This window comes from Acanthaster planci, linkage group LG02, assembly GCF_054643075.1.
Source record: "Acanthaster planci isolate LZ-2023a linkage group LG02, COTS_SCS, whole genome shotgun sequence".
Lineage (NCBI taxonomy): Eukaryota > Metazoa > Echinodermata > Asteroidea > Valvatida > Acanthasteridae > Acanthaster > Acanthaster planci.
The window spans coordinates 34,636,189-34,651,351 of record NC_141778.1 but is presented as its reverse complement, the minus strand read 5'-3'; the positions used below and the strand labels follow the sequence as shown (position 1 = coordinate 34,651,351).

Here is a 15,163-nt window from a genome sequence, read left to right as displayed (position 1 = left end):
TCATGTGATTGATCACATGATATGAATTCCCGGGCATGTGACCTTTAAAACAACAAAATTAAATCGTGGACCTGGCTGGATATATTACGTTGATTGATCGTTATCACCATGTCACGAGTGGATCGTATTACTGTTACTTTTCATTGTCATATCAATTTGCATTTCACGCAGATGACGGTCTGTGGGCTACTTGACAAGTCAAGGGTAAGAAAACTATAATTATAAACCTTAAAAGGGGAATTTTACTCATGTTATTGCAACTTCGAAAGCTCCACGTAGCAACCCTAGTCTACAAATTTGTTGGAACATGGTTGGGCAGGGACTAACAGTTATAGGTTATTTTTATACACTGGCAAGCAAAATGAAGCTATCACATACCTTCACACATAAGATACTGTGTTTGGAGAGCTTGATACTTATACATATAGTTTTGCTTCAATTAAACATGCGTGAAAGACACAGTGACATTCAGGGTGCTTTTAATTTCAGTAAAATTACTAATGTTTTAAAAATTTTCAATTAGGCCTAGGTGCACAAAGCATGGTTGTTTGGTACCTTACAGTACTACAGGTATGCCTTTCATAAATTTCCCCTCGAACAACATTTTGTTTTATCCCCTTATCTTCAGATTTATAGTAATGTTGGGAGTCACCCTGTTAGTACTCTGTGCTGTGAGCACGCAGGCATTGGACAATGGTCTGGCAAGGACGCCCCCTATGGGCTGGCTCATCTGGGAACGATTCCGCTGCAATACCGACTGCAAAAGATATCCTAATGACTGTGTCAGGTATGTCATTCCTTATCTCTTTTCCTAGGGATGTGTCATGCTTTTCCTTTTATATGACATTCATTTTTCAGTTTTTCTGACATCCATACATCCATGTTCATCACACTTCATTTCATTCGTGATATTGAATTGGTTCAGTGTTTTATTTGGGTAAAACCTGCCAAACTGCTCTTTATTTATGAAATGCAAGCAAATCTGCATGGTTATAATGCAGTAGGCCCATAGCTACATTCAAATTATTTATAAATATTACAAAAGTATAACATACGGGGAGAAAAAAAATAATGTCTATCCAAACGTCATGCTGAAAACAGTTCACGTACGACTGAAAATAAGCCACACTCTGTGCAAAGGTTTATAGCGTTGGTTAAGCCCTACTGATGAAAAAGTTAATATTGAGTTGTTCACCAATAGTGCCAGCCTGGAGAAACAGATTAAAGGTGAATAGATAAGGCAAGAGGTGTGCTTGAGGCTTACCTACACTGAGGGGAATAGAATTGGTTGTCAGTGTCAACAAACTTTTATCCCTAAATCTGCAGACAGCAAGGATTATTAGCATGACCCTTGTGCCTGTAGTGGGCATTTGTTATCCAGATTAGCACTGAAATTTAGTGTCTACTTGAACAGTGAGGATTCCAAAGTGCAGTGTGAAACATTTGTGTACCAAAGGTTTAAAGCCTGTTTTAAGCTTTTTTGAAGGAAAGAAAATTGCATCTGTGATGGAACTGCCAATGGGAATCAAAACGTACAGAAATGAAAATGATATAAATAATGTGATATCTAAAGCAATTACAAAGGAGAAGTTATTTTGAACCAATTAATATTCAATGAATACTCTGTTCCAGTTGAAAAAGGTTGTTCAGGAAGAAGCTTCATATCAAAGAATATAAAACAAGGAATAAAAAAAAACAATAATATCATGATTGCATTGATATTGTTCACTTGCAAATCATCAGTGAGAAACTGGTGAAGGAAATGGCAGACCGGATGGTTGAAGATGGATACAAAGATGTTGGGTATGAGTACGTCAATCTGGATGATTGCTGGAGCGCTAAAGAACGTGACACTCAGGGACGACTGCAAGCTGATCCTGAACGGTTTCCAAGCGGCATCAAAGCACTGGCTGATTATGTAAATTTACACTATTCCAATTTAAATACTGCATTTTAACACAAGTTTACATTCCTAATGTCCTTCTGTAAATTTAAAAAATTCAGTTTCTTCTTAAGGAGTCTTCTGTGTCTTCCTAAATATTTTCCATTATTGTCACTTTAGAATTGTGCACTTAAACACTACTTAATGTGACCAGCTAAAAACTCAAACACCACAATAATACTTCAAACATTTGAAACTGTGCTTTTGCAACACTTCTGAGAGACAGGCCGCTCATTCCTTTGGCAAAAATAGAAACTCAACTGATTTGACTTAGTTTTAATGCAATTTTAATGTGGAAACAGATTCATAGCAGGGGATTAAAGATGGGCATCTATGCTGACTATGGTACCAAGACCTGTGCAGGTTACCCAGGGAGCTTAGGCCATCTGGAAACTGATGCCCAGACATTTGCAGAATGGGGCATTGATTTGCTGAAACTGGACGGATGTAACTCTAATGTCACTACTATGAAGAAAGGTATAGGCCTTAAAAGACTAAAATAGATGTACATACTACTGAAACAGTATATTTTTTAACCTGGCAATTGAACGCGGACAAAATTGTACATAATAGCTCAGTATCCTAGTTACAATGCAATATAGTTCACCAAATGGTTGGTTTCAAAAGTTGCTGTCCCTGAGTCTGCGTGTAATTTTTGCCACTACCAATAGTTCAAATAAGAGTTGTGCTGAATGTTTCCCTGGAGTGCAAACTCACAAATCAACAGGATTGGGCAATCTAATGTTAACATCATGCAACATACTATATCTCATGTCTGAGTTATTTTAGACAATTTCACAATTTTCCGTTTCTTTTTCTGGACCAGGCTATCCTGAGATGACTAGGTACCTGAATGCTACAGGCAGACCTATCCTATTTTCCTGTAGTTGGCCTGACTATGAACGAGCTGCTGGAATACCTGTAAGAACTGCCTCCACTCCATTATTAAAGAAAGAAATGGACTAGGTCCAAGAGAAGCTTCAAACTTCTGAAAAGAAATTTGCTGTCACCCTTCTAAATACTCTTTTCCAAATGTTTTTTTGGCTTTTAAGTTAAGTTACAGACTATGAAAGAAAGGAATGAGAAAGTGAATGAATTCTTAGCTTTAGTCTAAATCTGATCGATTTTTGAATCTGTATAATTGGCAGACTTCAACAGTCTAAAGCCCTGTCCTTTTAAGTTTTTCTTTGTATGTGCTTCCTTCATTTGTCAGCTTATAGTTAATAAAAATTACTTGACCTTACTCCATTTTTAACAGATTAATTACACCTTAGTGGCAGAAAACTGTAACATCTGGCGTAACTACGATGACATCAATGACTCGTGGGGATCAATTACAGGCATTATTGATTATTACAAGAAGACTCAGGACACACTCATACCAGCTGCTGGTCCAGGACACTTCAATGATCCAGACATGGTGGGTGTCTCAGTCCCTCCTCAAACATTAATGAAACTGATTAGGAGCACATTGGATTGTGACAAGAACATCTCAGAATTAGAGTGGAATTACAACCAGCCTTTGGCAAGGATGGCATTAACCTTTCAACTTTTCTTTGGATCATTAGTGGCCTTTATATAAATGATGGAAAAAAGAAAATTTTGAATGAATTTTAAAATGAGTCATAACCCATGGACAGCTGTCACTTGCTGGCACCCTCCCTTCCAATTCCAATGGGAAGGAGCAATCCACAGGTGAGCTGATATGGAAATGTTGCTTTGATTCCTCGTGTTTTCCTGATTCAGTTTGATTGTTAAATAAAAACATATGATTCCATACTCAAAACAACAGTTTTTATTTTTTGATAATGTTGTTTTTGTTTCTTTCAGATTGTTGTTGGGGATCAAGGAATCAATGAGAACCAAGCCAATGCCCAGATGGCCATGTGGTCCATCTTTGCTGCTCCTCTTCTCATGTCTAATGACCTGCGCAACATCCAGCCAGTTTTCCGTAACATTTTGCAGAACAAGGAGGTGATCAGAATCAACCAGGACCCACTGGGAAAGATGGGACGAAGGGTACTGACGGTAGGTTCAACCATCTCCTTCACTTCTTAGGGTGGGGGTCAATGAACTAATAATTCTATAAAAGAAGTGGTCAAAGAATCACCACTCTTATACAGCAGATCAATTCAACATTGTGTACCAGCAAACCTTCTCTCAGAACTAATTGAACTACATGCATATCAGTCGTGCTTGAATGAATAAATTTAGGTCACTGCATGATCAACTAGAACTCTCATCACTCAGCTTAGGAGGTAATGGAGTGAAGAAGTTACAGAGATTTAAGTGGGTCACTCTCTTGTGCTCTATCTCTTGTCATAGTTGGGGCCAAAGGTGGATATTTGGCTGAAACACCTGAATGCATGGGAGACATATGGAATTGTATTCCTCAATCAAGATATCAAAGCCAGAACTGTCACCCTAAGGCTCGAACAGCTGGGACTGACCTATGGTCATGGGTACCAGCTGAGGGACATCCTGAATCACAAGTTCATAGGATACTGGACACCGCACGAATCTCATAACTACACAATGCCGGCCACCGGAGTGCTGATGATCTATGCCTATGGCAATGAATAGAAAAGAATAAGAAAGAACAGGTTTTGTTACTCATTCACTAATCATAATAAGGTGCACTGTTAGGAATGCAACTCATGCATGCCAAAGGCTATCAAGATTAGATGTACTCCCATTCTTGCAATAAAAGCAGACCTGAAAAAAGTTGTACAAAGCCTCAGCCATATACCGCCTAGTGTACCCCAGCTTTGCTGAAAACCATTCCATGCCTGTCTGCATCATACCCTGATAACATCCACACCTGAAATTCCTGCTTATGTTTACCTGTGCTACACATTCACAGTTGCAACACAACTTCATCAATCATCACTGTTGACTTAATATTGTATCACCACACCAAATTATCAAAGCTCACTGGAAAATATAGTTTTAGCTAGATGTTCGATCATATTGAATCAACTCATCACCACATACTTCCACGCAGTTTACTTAGTATAATGGCACCACCCAAAAGCAGGTTATCAAATGTCCAATGATATGGTAACTGTATAACACAATACAACGATCATTTCTCACAAGAAATGACATTTCCAGGACCCCTTCCCTTTTTTCCCACATAGCGTGGCCCGGGGATAGAGGTCTGGCTACGGCCTCTCTACTTTTGGGATGAATGGGGCTTGGTTCTCTACAACAGTGCAGCCAAGTCAGCAACCATCCAAATGTCTCTGAAAGAGATAGGATTCACATATGCCTTGGGATATGAGCTACGAGAGATTTTGACCCATGTTGAGGTTGGCCATCGTGAGATTTACCCAGTTTATAACTACACTGTACCCTCCGCCGGTGTCCTCATGTATTATGCATACCCCAGTGAATTAACAGATAAACAGTTATGATTTGAGGAGCTGACGGAAACTATTAACCATTGAGCTATAAAGTCATTGTGCATTTTGTTGCTGATGAATCAAGCTCAGAATAACACAACAAAACGAAAATCCTTGTTAAAATGATAGATTTTTTGTTTAAGTGGCGAATGCTGAAAAACATATTCTGGGAAAGAAAGCTTCAAGTGGATTGTAGTCTGACATTTGAAAGATATCTATTCTTTATAAGATGTGCCAAATGATGTATCGTGTTTTAGATAATTATGTATTGTGTAACTCAATTTAACAGTTCCAAACTTATTGCAATATGTAAAGAGCTACTACATCATTATAGATAATGTAGTAATGAATTTTAATTTGGATAAGCATTAGAATGATTCCCCTACATTCCACAATAGAACTTTCAGAAACTGTATATTCAAAAGATAAATGACAGTATTTTGAGAAAGCCAAAGAAAATATCATGAAGACCAAAGAAGACATGCTTTTTAAAATAAATTTGATAATATTTGTAGTATTATTACTGGTCATTGTTATTATTACAGGCAGTCTTTTCAAATACAATTACCCAGTTACACTTTTTTATGTTTGTAATTTTCTGTTTCCTCTTACAACAAAACAAAATAAAAATTTTAATCAAGTACATGTATTCCATTTTGAGACATACTGGTCAGGTTATACACTATCTGTTTTTCTCTCCATCTCTCTCTCAGGTGTTGTGATAGTCGTAATTGATATGTCTTGCACTTTACAGTGGAAATAACATTCCTCATACACTGCTTTTATTCATCAGTACACTGATCTTGACTGTAGTTCTAGAGTGAACCAAAGAATGACAATCTCAACCCGCAACTTCAACAAATATATGTAATGAATTGGTACCAATCCTATCTTGCCTCCCTGAAAGTCTCATTGTCTTTCAGTTGGTTAATAAGGGAATAAATATGTGCTTGTCTATCGTTTAAGACCAGCTCAGAAGAAAGGACACGACTAATATCTGAGCTGCAAGCAAGGGCATTTTCAGCATTCAGTCTTGCACGCAGATTAATTATTGCCACTGGGTTCGGTAGACAACTAGGAGGTTGGTGGAAAGCCAAAGCCAAGTAGTTGATAGAGGAAATGAGACATAAACATGAACAACATTCACGCTGTCCAAAACAGTGCACATAGAATCATGAACTAATTCATAATTAACATAAGCAGGAATTCAAGCAGTGTGTTAACAGCACAATATCATAAACTTAGTTACCATGTGGATTTGCACAAGAACTTCTCGGACCTTTTATTAAAAAGAAAGTGGAGTAGCATTGACTGGCACTCCATACTCATTTATGTTTCACATAATTTTTTCAGTTGATATGCCTTTTGCCAAAACCACGTTTCATTAGTTAACTTATCTCTGGTACCCTTGTCATCTTTGCTAACAGTTTGGATCCCTAGTTGATGTTTGGCACCGGCCTCTTCAGCAATACCAGGAGTGGGCCGTTGTCATTCTCAACAGGGATGCTAAGCCCCAAACAGTGTCCTTCAAGTTCAGTCAACTTGGCTTCACGGCCTGGGGGTACGAGATACGAGAGGTGCTGACCCACAAGGAACTCGGTCACTATGGGATTAATTTGCCCTGTAACTTCACAGCACCAGCCAGAGGAGCAACTATGCTTTATGCCTACACTAGTTCATAAAAACATGTTCACTACAACTACCACTGATCTTTACAAGAAGCAATGAATGGGAAAAATTGGTAAACAGTTTTCTCTGAAAAAATTCCTATGAAAACCACAAACTGGTCTGGAGACTGAACCACGTAAAACAGTGATTCTGTAGGATGGGATTTTGAATACAAGTTGTCAAGACATCTAATCATGCATCTCAATTTGTAACGTGTACAGAATATACAGGTAAAATTTTGAACACATAATCCTTTGAAGCAATCAGTCCTTTTCTGCATGGTATTTGCATTTTACTTACCTTATTTGATTATCCCACAGTATAACTCCACTGTTCAAATATGGGTTCGGACGTTGGCAGGTCCTCAGGAGTATGCCTTGGTGTTTTTGAATGAAGCCACACAGCTCTGCAAAGTCACTGTCTCACTACGCCAACTTGGTTTTACCTATCTCCCAGGGTTCGAGTTTGAAGATGCATTTGATAATGGTCGCTTTGTTGGTGTCTTCAATACAGACCTGATGTACAATTACACAATACCTGCCATAGGGGCATTGATGTACCATTTATATTTTAGTAGCTGAAGTCTGGGCAATGCTGGACAATTTTAAAATGGCAACATGGCCATATGTCATAAGAGGTTAACAGTAATTGCAGACTGTGTGACTGGAAAGGTACACATTTCTTAGATATATGTATGAACAAAATATTACAAGATTACAAGAAATTATGCAGTCACATTTTCAGGATATCTTTATAGAATTCAGATATTTTTTCAATGATATAAATTTGTATACAAAGCATTGGCCCTTAATCTAATTAACAAGAGAAAGTCAACTAAGAGTGAGTTATGTAAATTATTATGGCTGATTTCTGTGGCTAATTTTGAATTATAACAAAAATGACGTCCATTTAACAACTAATTCAAACCATCTTGACAATGCATTCTATGACGAGATTGAATGATTAAATCAGTAAAATGGATGACAAAAAAGAATCTGGTTTTTTTTTCGTTCACAGAGTGAGATGAAATTGACGATAAATAGGACAAATAAGTGTGGTTTTTTTCGTGATTTACAATGCTCTAAAAGTGAAATCTAATTATTTCGGAATTGTTATCAACAGTTAGGGCAGGTGACCCTCTTTGACGAAATTAAACTTTCATTTAAGCAATTTTAAATGAGAGAAGTGCAAAATTGACCAGGAAAAGCTATACTTAAAAATTTCATAACAGCATAAACCTTTTCAATTAAATGTACGACTCTCCGGTGAACAATATATTTTAACCAACACCTAATATTTTTGTGGTTAATAAATGTAAACTATATTTTGGAGCAGTGCATTTCTATTGAGATACTGTAGTTGTGATTGTGCAAAAGAGCACATTACATTTTATTGAATTGCATCTGTATGTCATTGATGCCAAATAGTGACAGCAAAAAAATTCTAAAGATGATTAAAAAAAAATTCCAAATATTTTGAAAATGACTACATTCTTCTTAATAGATAACTTTAACAAACGAAGCTGCCAGAGATCATTGTCGGGGCAAAAAAATGATTTCCAAAAACATCTATTGAATGGCATTTGCTCTTTATTCTTATCATACAAAAGGCATATACATGTACTGTAATGGCAATGAATGTGTCACTACATCATTTTACATGGTGCCATTATGAATTTGCAAATGGCAAATTTAATGAATGTACCTGACACATACATGCCCTTCCCCTTTCTTTCAGCAGAAAGGGACTCCAGAATGCTTGGGACTCCAGAATGCTCGCTGAAGAGAATTCAATTGTTCTTCTTACGGGGAGGGAGGTATTGTATGACCAAAATGTCAGAATAGTAATGGTTCCTCCAATTTACGGAGTTAATCTTATTATCTCAGCAAAACTAGGATCAACATTTAAGGTAAAAAAATCGAATGGTTTGAACCGTCCCAACGGTGTATTGTCCCATAATTCCATTAAGTCATATCCCTCACTCCTGTGCAGTCCTAATGTGTCCAGGGTGGTGTTGAACCGGACTGGTTGACGGTCATTACGGCTGAGAATCACCATGGCATATGACTGGTCAACAAGAGGCCGGAGCCAGACCTCAAGGCCAATTGCCAACTGCAAGTGAAAATTAAGTAACAGCATGGGCAAGTTTGAGAAATGACTACTGTTACCTGTTAACTGTAATTTAATGAATGTCATTCAACCAACCTCACTTAAACAACGACTGATTGGACTCTCTAGTCAACCATTTGGAACCAAGCCCTATGGCACAGTTGCAAAGCTAGCTACCAATGGGAACTACAAAATTAAAACCTGACAAAAGTTAACTTGAAATTAATGATACGAGATGGCACAGGCAAAGAATGGAACTAGAGATGCAACTGATGGCAATCTCTGGGAGAGGATGACATTTCACCAAATAGTTTGACAGTCATTGTCCAAGTGATGCTTCGTTTGGTATAAGCAGTGATAGGAAGCAATGCACTGGTGGTCAAAGTTAAGTTTGTGCTTGAACTTTCCCTGTGGAACTCATAAGTCCAGGTATGAACTGAAAGAAGTGTTTTCTAATATCCTTAATCAGTGTTAACGAACACATTAATTCGCACTGTCTGGCAGGCACTGTCATTTATGTTTAAAACATAGTATCTATAATTTTCTCTAGGAGAATTTTTAACCACAGAATAGTCAAAACACAAACAAAAGTGCTTTCATACCATGTACAATTTGAAAAGGCTTATTTGTTTTGAGATCATTTTCAAATTAAATGAATAGCTTTAGTTCTGCAAAGTGTTGGGAAATCACTTTGGACATCTTGAATCCAGCTCAAACCTTACCTTTAAGACACGCTTTCCCATGATACCTAGGGGATCCTGGTTGACCTTAATGACCTGCTTGTTTTGTAGGATGTCACGGTAACGTGGGTCGAGGGTTCGGAGATCATTAGACATGAGCAGTGGTGCAGCCATTACAGCCCACATAGCAAATTGTGCCTTGGCTTGGTAAACACTCAATGCATAGTCCCCGAGAATTAACTAGAAAGAAACAAAAAGTCGCAAGAAATTCTACAAGTTCATTTTGTGAAGTATTAAATTCTTGCACTCAAATTATGACATTTTCAACTACTTATCCCAACTCAGTGGTTTGGCAGACGTACCTCTGGAATCCAGCTTGGAAATGAAAGAGGAGAGAAATACAAACCAAGAGCAATAAAAGCTGGGAAACCCTCACAATCAAAATTTCAAGCAAACTACGAAGAACAGATCAAACCAGGGTTGCAAGGATGAAAACAACAAGGCAGAATGAATTGTCTCATTGGATAGTTACGAGAGGGAAGTCTCTAACATCAATGAAACTTTGCTTCATCACAAATCGCATCTATACCTACCATATCTGGGTCATTGAAGCTACCAGGCTTGGAGACACTGGATAGTATGTCTTGATTTTCAGCATAGTAATCTATGATTTGAAGAACATAGTTCCAGGAGTCTTGTATATCAACGTAGTTCCTCCAAATGTTGCAGTATTCAGCAACCAGGGTATAATTAATCTAGGAGTACAGGTAGAAATGAAGTGAAACGAATTTTCAAATGTGACCTGTCACCACAAATTGAGCTGAAAGTCAGATTTTTCAAAAATTGAAATATTGATTTTTTGGAATTCAGCACAAAAAGAGCTTTCCAACAGTCTACACATGGAACACAAGGGTAAAAGTATATATGTAAGTTGACAATGTGACATTATTGTGGCAGCTTTGCTTTCCGACATGGTTTTAGCATTTTGACCTGGCACAAAAAAAGCTATCATCAAATTGCTGTGAAAACAACTTTTTTTTTAATGTTTAATTGTTTATAGTTTGTGATGTTTTAAACTTTGTAAATCATGTTCAATTCAGCTGACGATGCGAGGCATGATTATTAATAAACCAATTTGAATGAATGAATGAATATGATCCTATTAAATATTTGGAAGTACATGGCAGATGGGTTGCTCTTTCCAAATATTAAAAAAAATTAAATTGACCTCCACTTCAATATGACTTTGAACCCTCAAAATCAGAAAGATTGGGATGCGACTTTACTCTCATTTTGTCCAGATTGGTCACAAATGGCAACTAATATCGTCTTCAAATCAGAAACAAAATTTGAAGTGCTGGCACACTGCTTGTTTTAAAAAAAGGGAGGAGCCAGACAACACCTCCCCTTGTTTAATACCTAAAGATCCACCCACTATGCAAAATTGAGAACAGCAACAATGTTATGTATGGCCACACTACTACCTTAATCCCTGCTGCACGTTCATAGTCAGGCCAACTGCAGGAGAAAAGTATGGGTCTCCCTGTTGCATTGAGGTAGGTAGACATTTGTGGATAACCTACACAGGGAATAGAAATACACAACAAATGGCAAAGTAATGACTTACATGTACATACATGAGACAGAGGAATCTAAAGATGGTGAACTTCTCTCCAGCAACCTGACCCAAGCAAGAAAATCTGGCATTGTCATTTGATTATTAGGATTTTATGAGGATTAAGTGTGCAAGACAATAAGATTAAATGACAATCATCATACTAAATAGTTTCAACAATGAAAACATCTAACCACCTTAAGTTTTTCAGTAAAATGGGATACAAAATTTTCAGTGTTTGGCCTGGAGTAATGGTTATTTATTTTGTCAAAACATAACCACACGGATATAAAATGAAAATCTCAAAAGGGACATATGTACTCGCCTTTCTTCATGGTAGTGATATTAGAGTTACATCCGTCCATTTTCAGCATGTCAACACCCCATTCTGCAAATGTCTCGGCGTCGGTTTCCAGATGGCCTAAGCTCCCTGGGTAACCTGCACAGGTCTTGGTACCGTAGTCTTCATAAATTCCAAGTCTCAATCCTTTGCTATGCATCTACAAGACAGTTATTAAAAATGATGCAAAATTAACTGATTCACTGGTTCCCTGTACATGTATCCCCAGTGCGTCGAAGCACTGAGACTTTACTTGCTGGATCACTGTTCATAATTGGTGATGACTGCATATGTGAACCAGTGCTCTCATCTTTAGACTGGTTACCATCTTTTTTTAGGAGTCTTCAGTGTAATGGAAGAACTGGTATTCAGTCCTCTTCACTGTAACTGTTGATTTTTTTAAAGCCTTATCTGTAGTTTATAGTCTTCAATCTTTAATCTTTTAGTCCATCATATCATCGATTCAAAAATACTTGCTAGTTTTGTAAAGTTGTCATCAGAACTGACTATTTGGGACTAATGATGAAATTAATCCTGTAGATACCACAAATTCAACAACCATCCAGCTTTCAACTCCCTGTGTGGTGTCAACTGCCTCAGGTATCAAAGGGAAGAAAAACCCCGAGACATCTTTCTTTTATCCACCACTGATACTGTACTCACATAATCAGCCAGTGCTTTGATGCCGCTCGGAAACCGGTCTGGATCGGCCTGCAATCGTCCCTGACCGTCACGTTCTTTAGCTGGCCAACAATCGTCAACATTAACATATTGGTATCCAACATCTTTGTAGCCATCATCTACCAAGTGATTAGCCATCGTCATCATCAGTTTTTCACTGTAAAAAGGAAGAATTAGGCCTTCAATTTAAAGAAGAATACTTTGTCAATTCACTGACCAAGGAATGCTAAAATGTCATTTGCTTAGTTTAAAATTGTTAGCTAGGACATAAAGTGAAATCCACACTGTCAAAAGAATCACTGACTTGAACAAAAAAGGAAGTAAGATTGTAAAATACAGAAAAGTAGTCGAACACTGCTTAACCACTTGCCGCTGGGGTTTCTGGTCCTGGACATGTATGCTTTACACGTGTGGCCGGGGTCTCCGAACTCGGACAAAGGGAACAGGGCCTTATAGCAAAAGACCGTACTTGTAACAAAGGACCAGGCTGCTGGGCATTACCAATAGTTTTTCACTCTCAAAAGTGGTGATAATCCAGCCTCGTTTTGAAACAGTATACCATGGTTTTGCTGATTTAGTGTGAGCAGATTACCAGCGGGGACAAAAGCACTCCACCATCGCATTGATGAGCCACACAGTACCGCTGCAAGCTAATCTGACCCCTATCAAAAAGAGGTCAGCAAAAGAAAGTTACATAACACCGCACAATCTGGGCTCTTTTTACAAGGCTGCAGGCCTGGCTGAAATACTCGGGCATCAATAAATTTTGTCTGTCAGATTAGAGTGGCCACGAGACAGTCATACGTGTGGGTGTAAACATCCATTAATTGAAATGATGAATTTTCGAAGAATTTTGAAAACTGACAATCTTGAAAATGTTCCGTTTGTGTGCACCGGCAATAAGTGGTTAAATATTGGAGTGACCTGAAATATACAAATATAAAAATTTAAAGAGCTTGATGATGATGTTTCAGTCCTGGCAAAAAGAATGCCCTCAAGCTGTCAGAAAGCTGAATTGATCATTTTGATTGGAAATGATCAAGCTATCTTCATACCTGATAACTCAACAGATTCCCTGTTATTTTGACATCTGCATTACTATTAATACATTTGTATTACATTGGTAATACATTTGTATAACTCCTCAGGGCCAGGGCAGCTCAGTCAGTGCACACATATAAATTCAGTATAATTTGTGAATCTGTTATCATCAACGAGTCAGTTTGGTATTTCCAAAACTCAAGATCTATAAGCAATTATGACAGTACAATGTCACATCTGATCAGAGTTATATTCACCTACCTAATACAATTATCAGGATCTGCAGCACAGTTGGTATTGCAGCGGAATCGTTCCCATGTCATCCAGCCCATAGGGGGCGTCCTTCCAAGTCCATTGTCCAATGCATGAACACTTAGCACACAAATCCCCAGCAAGACTGGTAGAAACATATTTATGACTTCTGCCAACAAGAGCGCACACAATCTACAATGTTCAGATTTTGGCCAAAAACTACAAACTAAAGTGACAAAAATTAAATGTAGATGGAATTTCAAGGTGGGATGGGTGGTCAGAAGAAAGAAACATTTTGTAATGTCACTATTTTGTGTACCACGTGCCCTGTCCATTCATCGTACCTACATCAACTCAAGCCAAAAGCAACTTGTACTCTCCCATACTGTTATTATACCAATGGATATTACAAAACTATACTCAACAAAATATTTTGCAACATACTATTTGATTTACTCATTAATTAATATTTACTTGATTCACAAAAAAATCAATGTTCACACCAGAAATGTATTAATTCGTAATACTAACCCTCTAGTTCTAGGGGTACTGTGTTGGTGTGGCCAGGTTTTGCAGACATTTACAATTTCGATTACTCTCTCATTCCCAAGTTTTGCAAAAATCATTACCACAGGTATTAGGCCTATATATTAAAAGAGTACTGGAATGCTACTAGTAAACAGGTCAAAAGCCAACAACATGCTGTCAACTAGCCTTAATGCCATAAGCCAAACATCAATCCACGCCAACAATGTTAGAAACTGAAAGAAGAGGGGCAAACCATATACCCTAATTCATAAGGTTCGCTACTATCATGGAGGAAGGAAAACAGATAAAGGTACAAGAGAATTTGGATCATTTTTGGACCCTCCTATCTGAATTTCCTCTCATGAACACAACTTCCCCTATTTAGCAATGACAACTTATGTAAGTTGAGCATGATTACCCCGGGTTGGACACTAGCCTTTATTACACTTACGACTCCACAAGTACAGTCGAGTCAGGGAGTCCGCCTGGGCTAATTACTCATGATATCAGCAAAAACACTTGATAAACATAAGTTTCCTTTCTTTGATCATGGTGATATTTGAAAAACCCTTCAAAACAATCGTACCGTACGCCGCGCTGGCGTTGAATGAGTGTATTTTCATACTCTATTTCAACCATGATTTGTGACCATGTTCAGTTTGACACTCATAACAAAAGTACAAACTGTTTAGAATAAATTCAATATTTTGGCTTACGAGAGCTATATTGTATACCTTGTTGCCGTAGCAAGGAGGTATGCCCGTAGTTAGCTGTGTTTTTTGTCCTCCAGGTCTTGAAACTCTTCACGTACTAAGATTTCGCGTGCAACGGACGCGTTCATCGTCATGTGACTGATCATGTGAAATTGGGCTTGTACAAAATAAAGTTTCGTTTCGTGTACAA

General features: G+C 37.9%; 2 protein-coding genes across 7 annotated transcripts; one reads left to right on the top strand and one right to left on the bottom strand.

The window, feature by feature from the left end:
* The first annotated feature begins 50 nt into the window (after positions 1–50).
* naga (alpha-N-acetylgalactosaminidase) lies at positions 51–8,285 on the top strand. Of its 5 annotated transcripts, XR_015424300.1 has the most exons (9): positions 51–204; positions 629–787; positions 1,744–1,918; positions 2,245–2,419; positions 2,769–2,863; positions 3,201–3,362; positions 3,773–3,970; positions 6,774–7,087; positions 7,335–7,472. XR_015424300.1 is itself a non-coding variant. In XM_022243215.2 (8 exons), the coding sequence occupies exons 2-8, from the start codon at positions 639–641 to the stop codon at positions 7,593–7,595; spliced, it is 1,215 nt and encodes a 404-aa protein (XP_022098907.2). In that variant the 5' UTR covers positions 51–204; positions 629–638; the 3' UTR covers positions 7,596–8,285. The 5 variants fall into 5 exon arrangements, 4 of the variants coding, with proteins under 4 accessions (XP_022098907.2, XP_022098910.2, XP_022098906.2 ...); XM_022243215.2 differs by lacking the exon at positions 6,774–7,087 and having other exon boundaries at positions 7,335–8,285; XM_022243218.2 differs by having other exon boundaries at positions 6,774–7,476.
* Positions 7,739–15,134, bottom strand: LOC110983726 (alpha-N-acetylgalactosaminidase-like). Of its 2 annotated transcripts, none has more exons than XM_022243221.2 (8): positions 14,995–15,134; positions 13,742–13,901; positions 12,422–12,596; positions 11,744–11,918; positions 11,288–11,382; positions 10,397–10,558; positions 9,846–10,043; positions 7,739–9,126 (listed from the first exon to the last, which is right to left on the bottom strand). In XM_022243221.2, exons 2-8 carry the CDS (start codon positions 13,888–13,890, stop codon positions 8,875–8,877), a joined length of 1,206 nt encoding a protein of 401 aa, XP_022098913.2. In that variant the 5' UTR covers positions 13,891–13,901; positions 14,995–15,134; the 3' UTR covers positions 7,739–8,874. The 2 variants fall into 2 exon arrangements, with proteins under 2 accessions (XP_022098913.2, XP_022098914.2); XM_022243222.2 differs by having other exon boundaries at positions 14,977–15,118.
* Positions 15,135–15,163: the final 29 nt, after the last annotated feature.

Bases quoted from the DNA above. Each gene is read 5' to 3' on its own strand.
- naga (XM_022243214.2), top strand. From the start codon at position 639: ATGTTGGGAGTCACCCTGTTAGTACTCTGTGCTGTGAGCACGCAGGCA. The intron at 1,919-2,244 runs GTAAATTTACAC...ATGTGGAAACAG, and splicing joins TCAAAGCACTGGCTGATTAT to ATTCATAGCAGGGGATTAAA. The intron at 2,420-2,768 runs GTATAGGCCTTA...TTTCTGGACCAG, and splicing joins TGTCACTACTATGAAGAAAG to GCTATCCTGAGATGACTAGG.
- LOC110983726 (XM_022243221.2), bottom strand. From the start codon at position 13,890: ATGTTTCTACCAGTCTTGCTGGGGATTTGTGTGCTAAGTGTTCATGCA. The intron at 11,383-11,743 runs GCGAGTACATAT...TTCCCTGTGTAG, and splicing joins TATCACTACCATGAAGAAAG to GTTATCCACAAATGTCTACC. The intron at 9,127-9,845 runs GTAAGGTTTGAG...TTTCACTTGCAG, and splicing joins TGGGAAAGCGTGTCTTAAAG to TTGGCAATTGGCCTTGAGGT.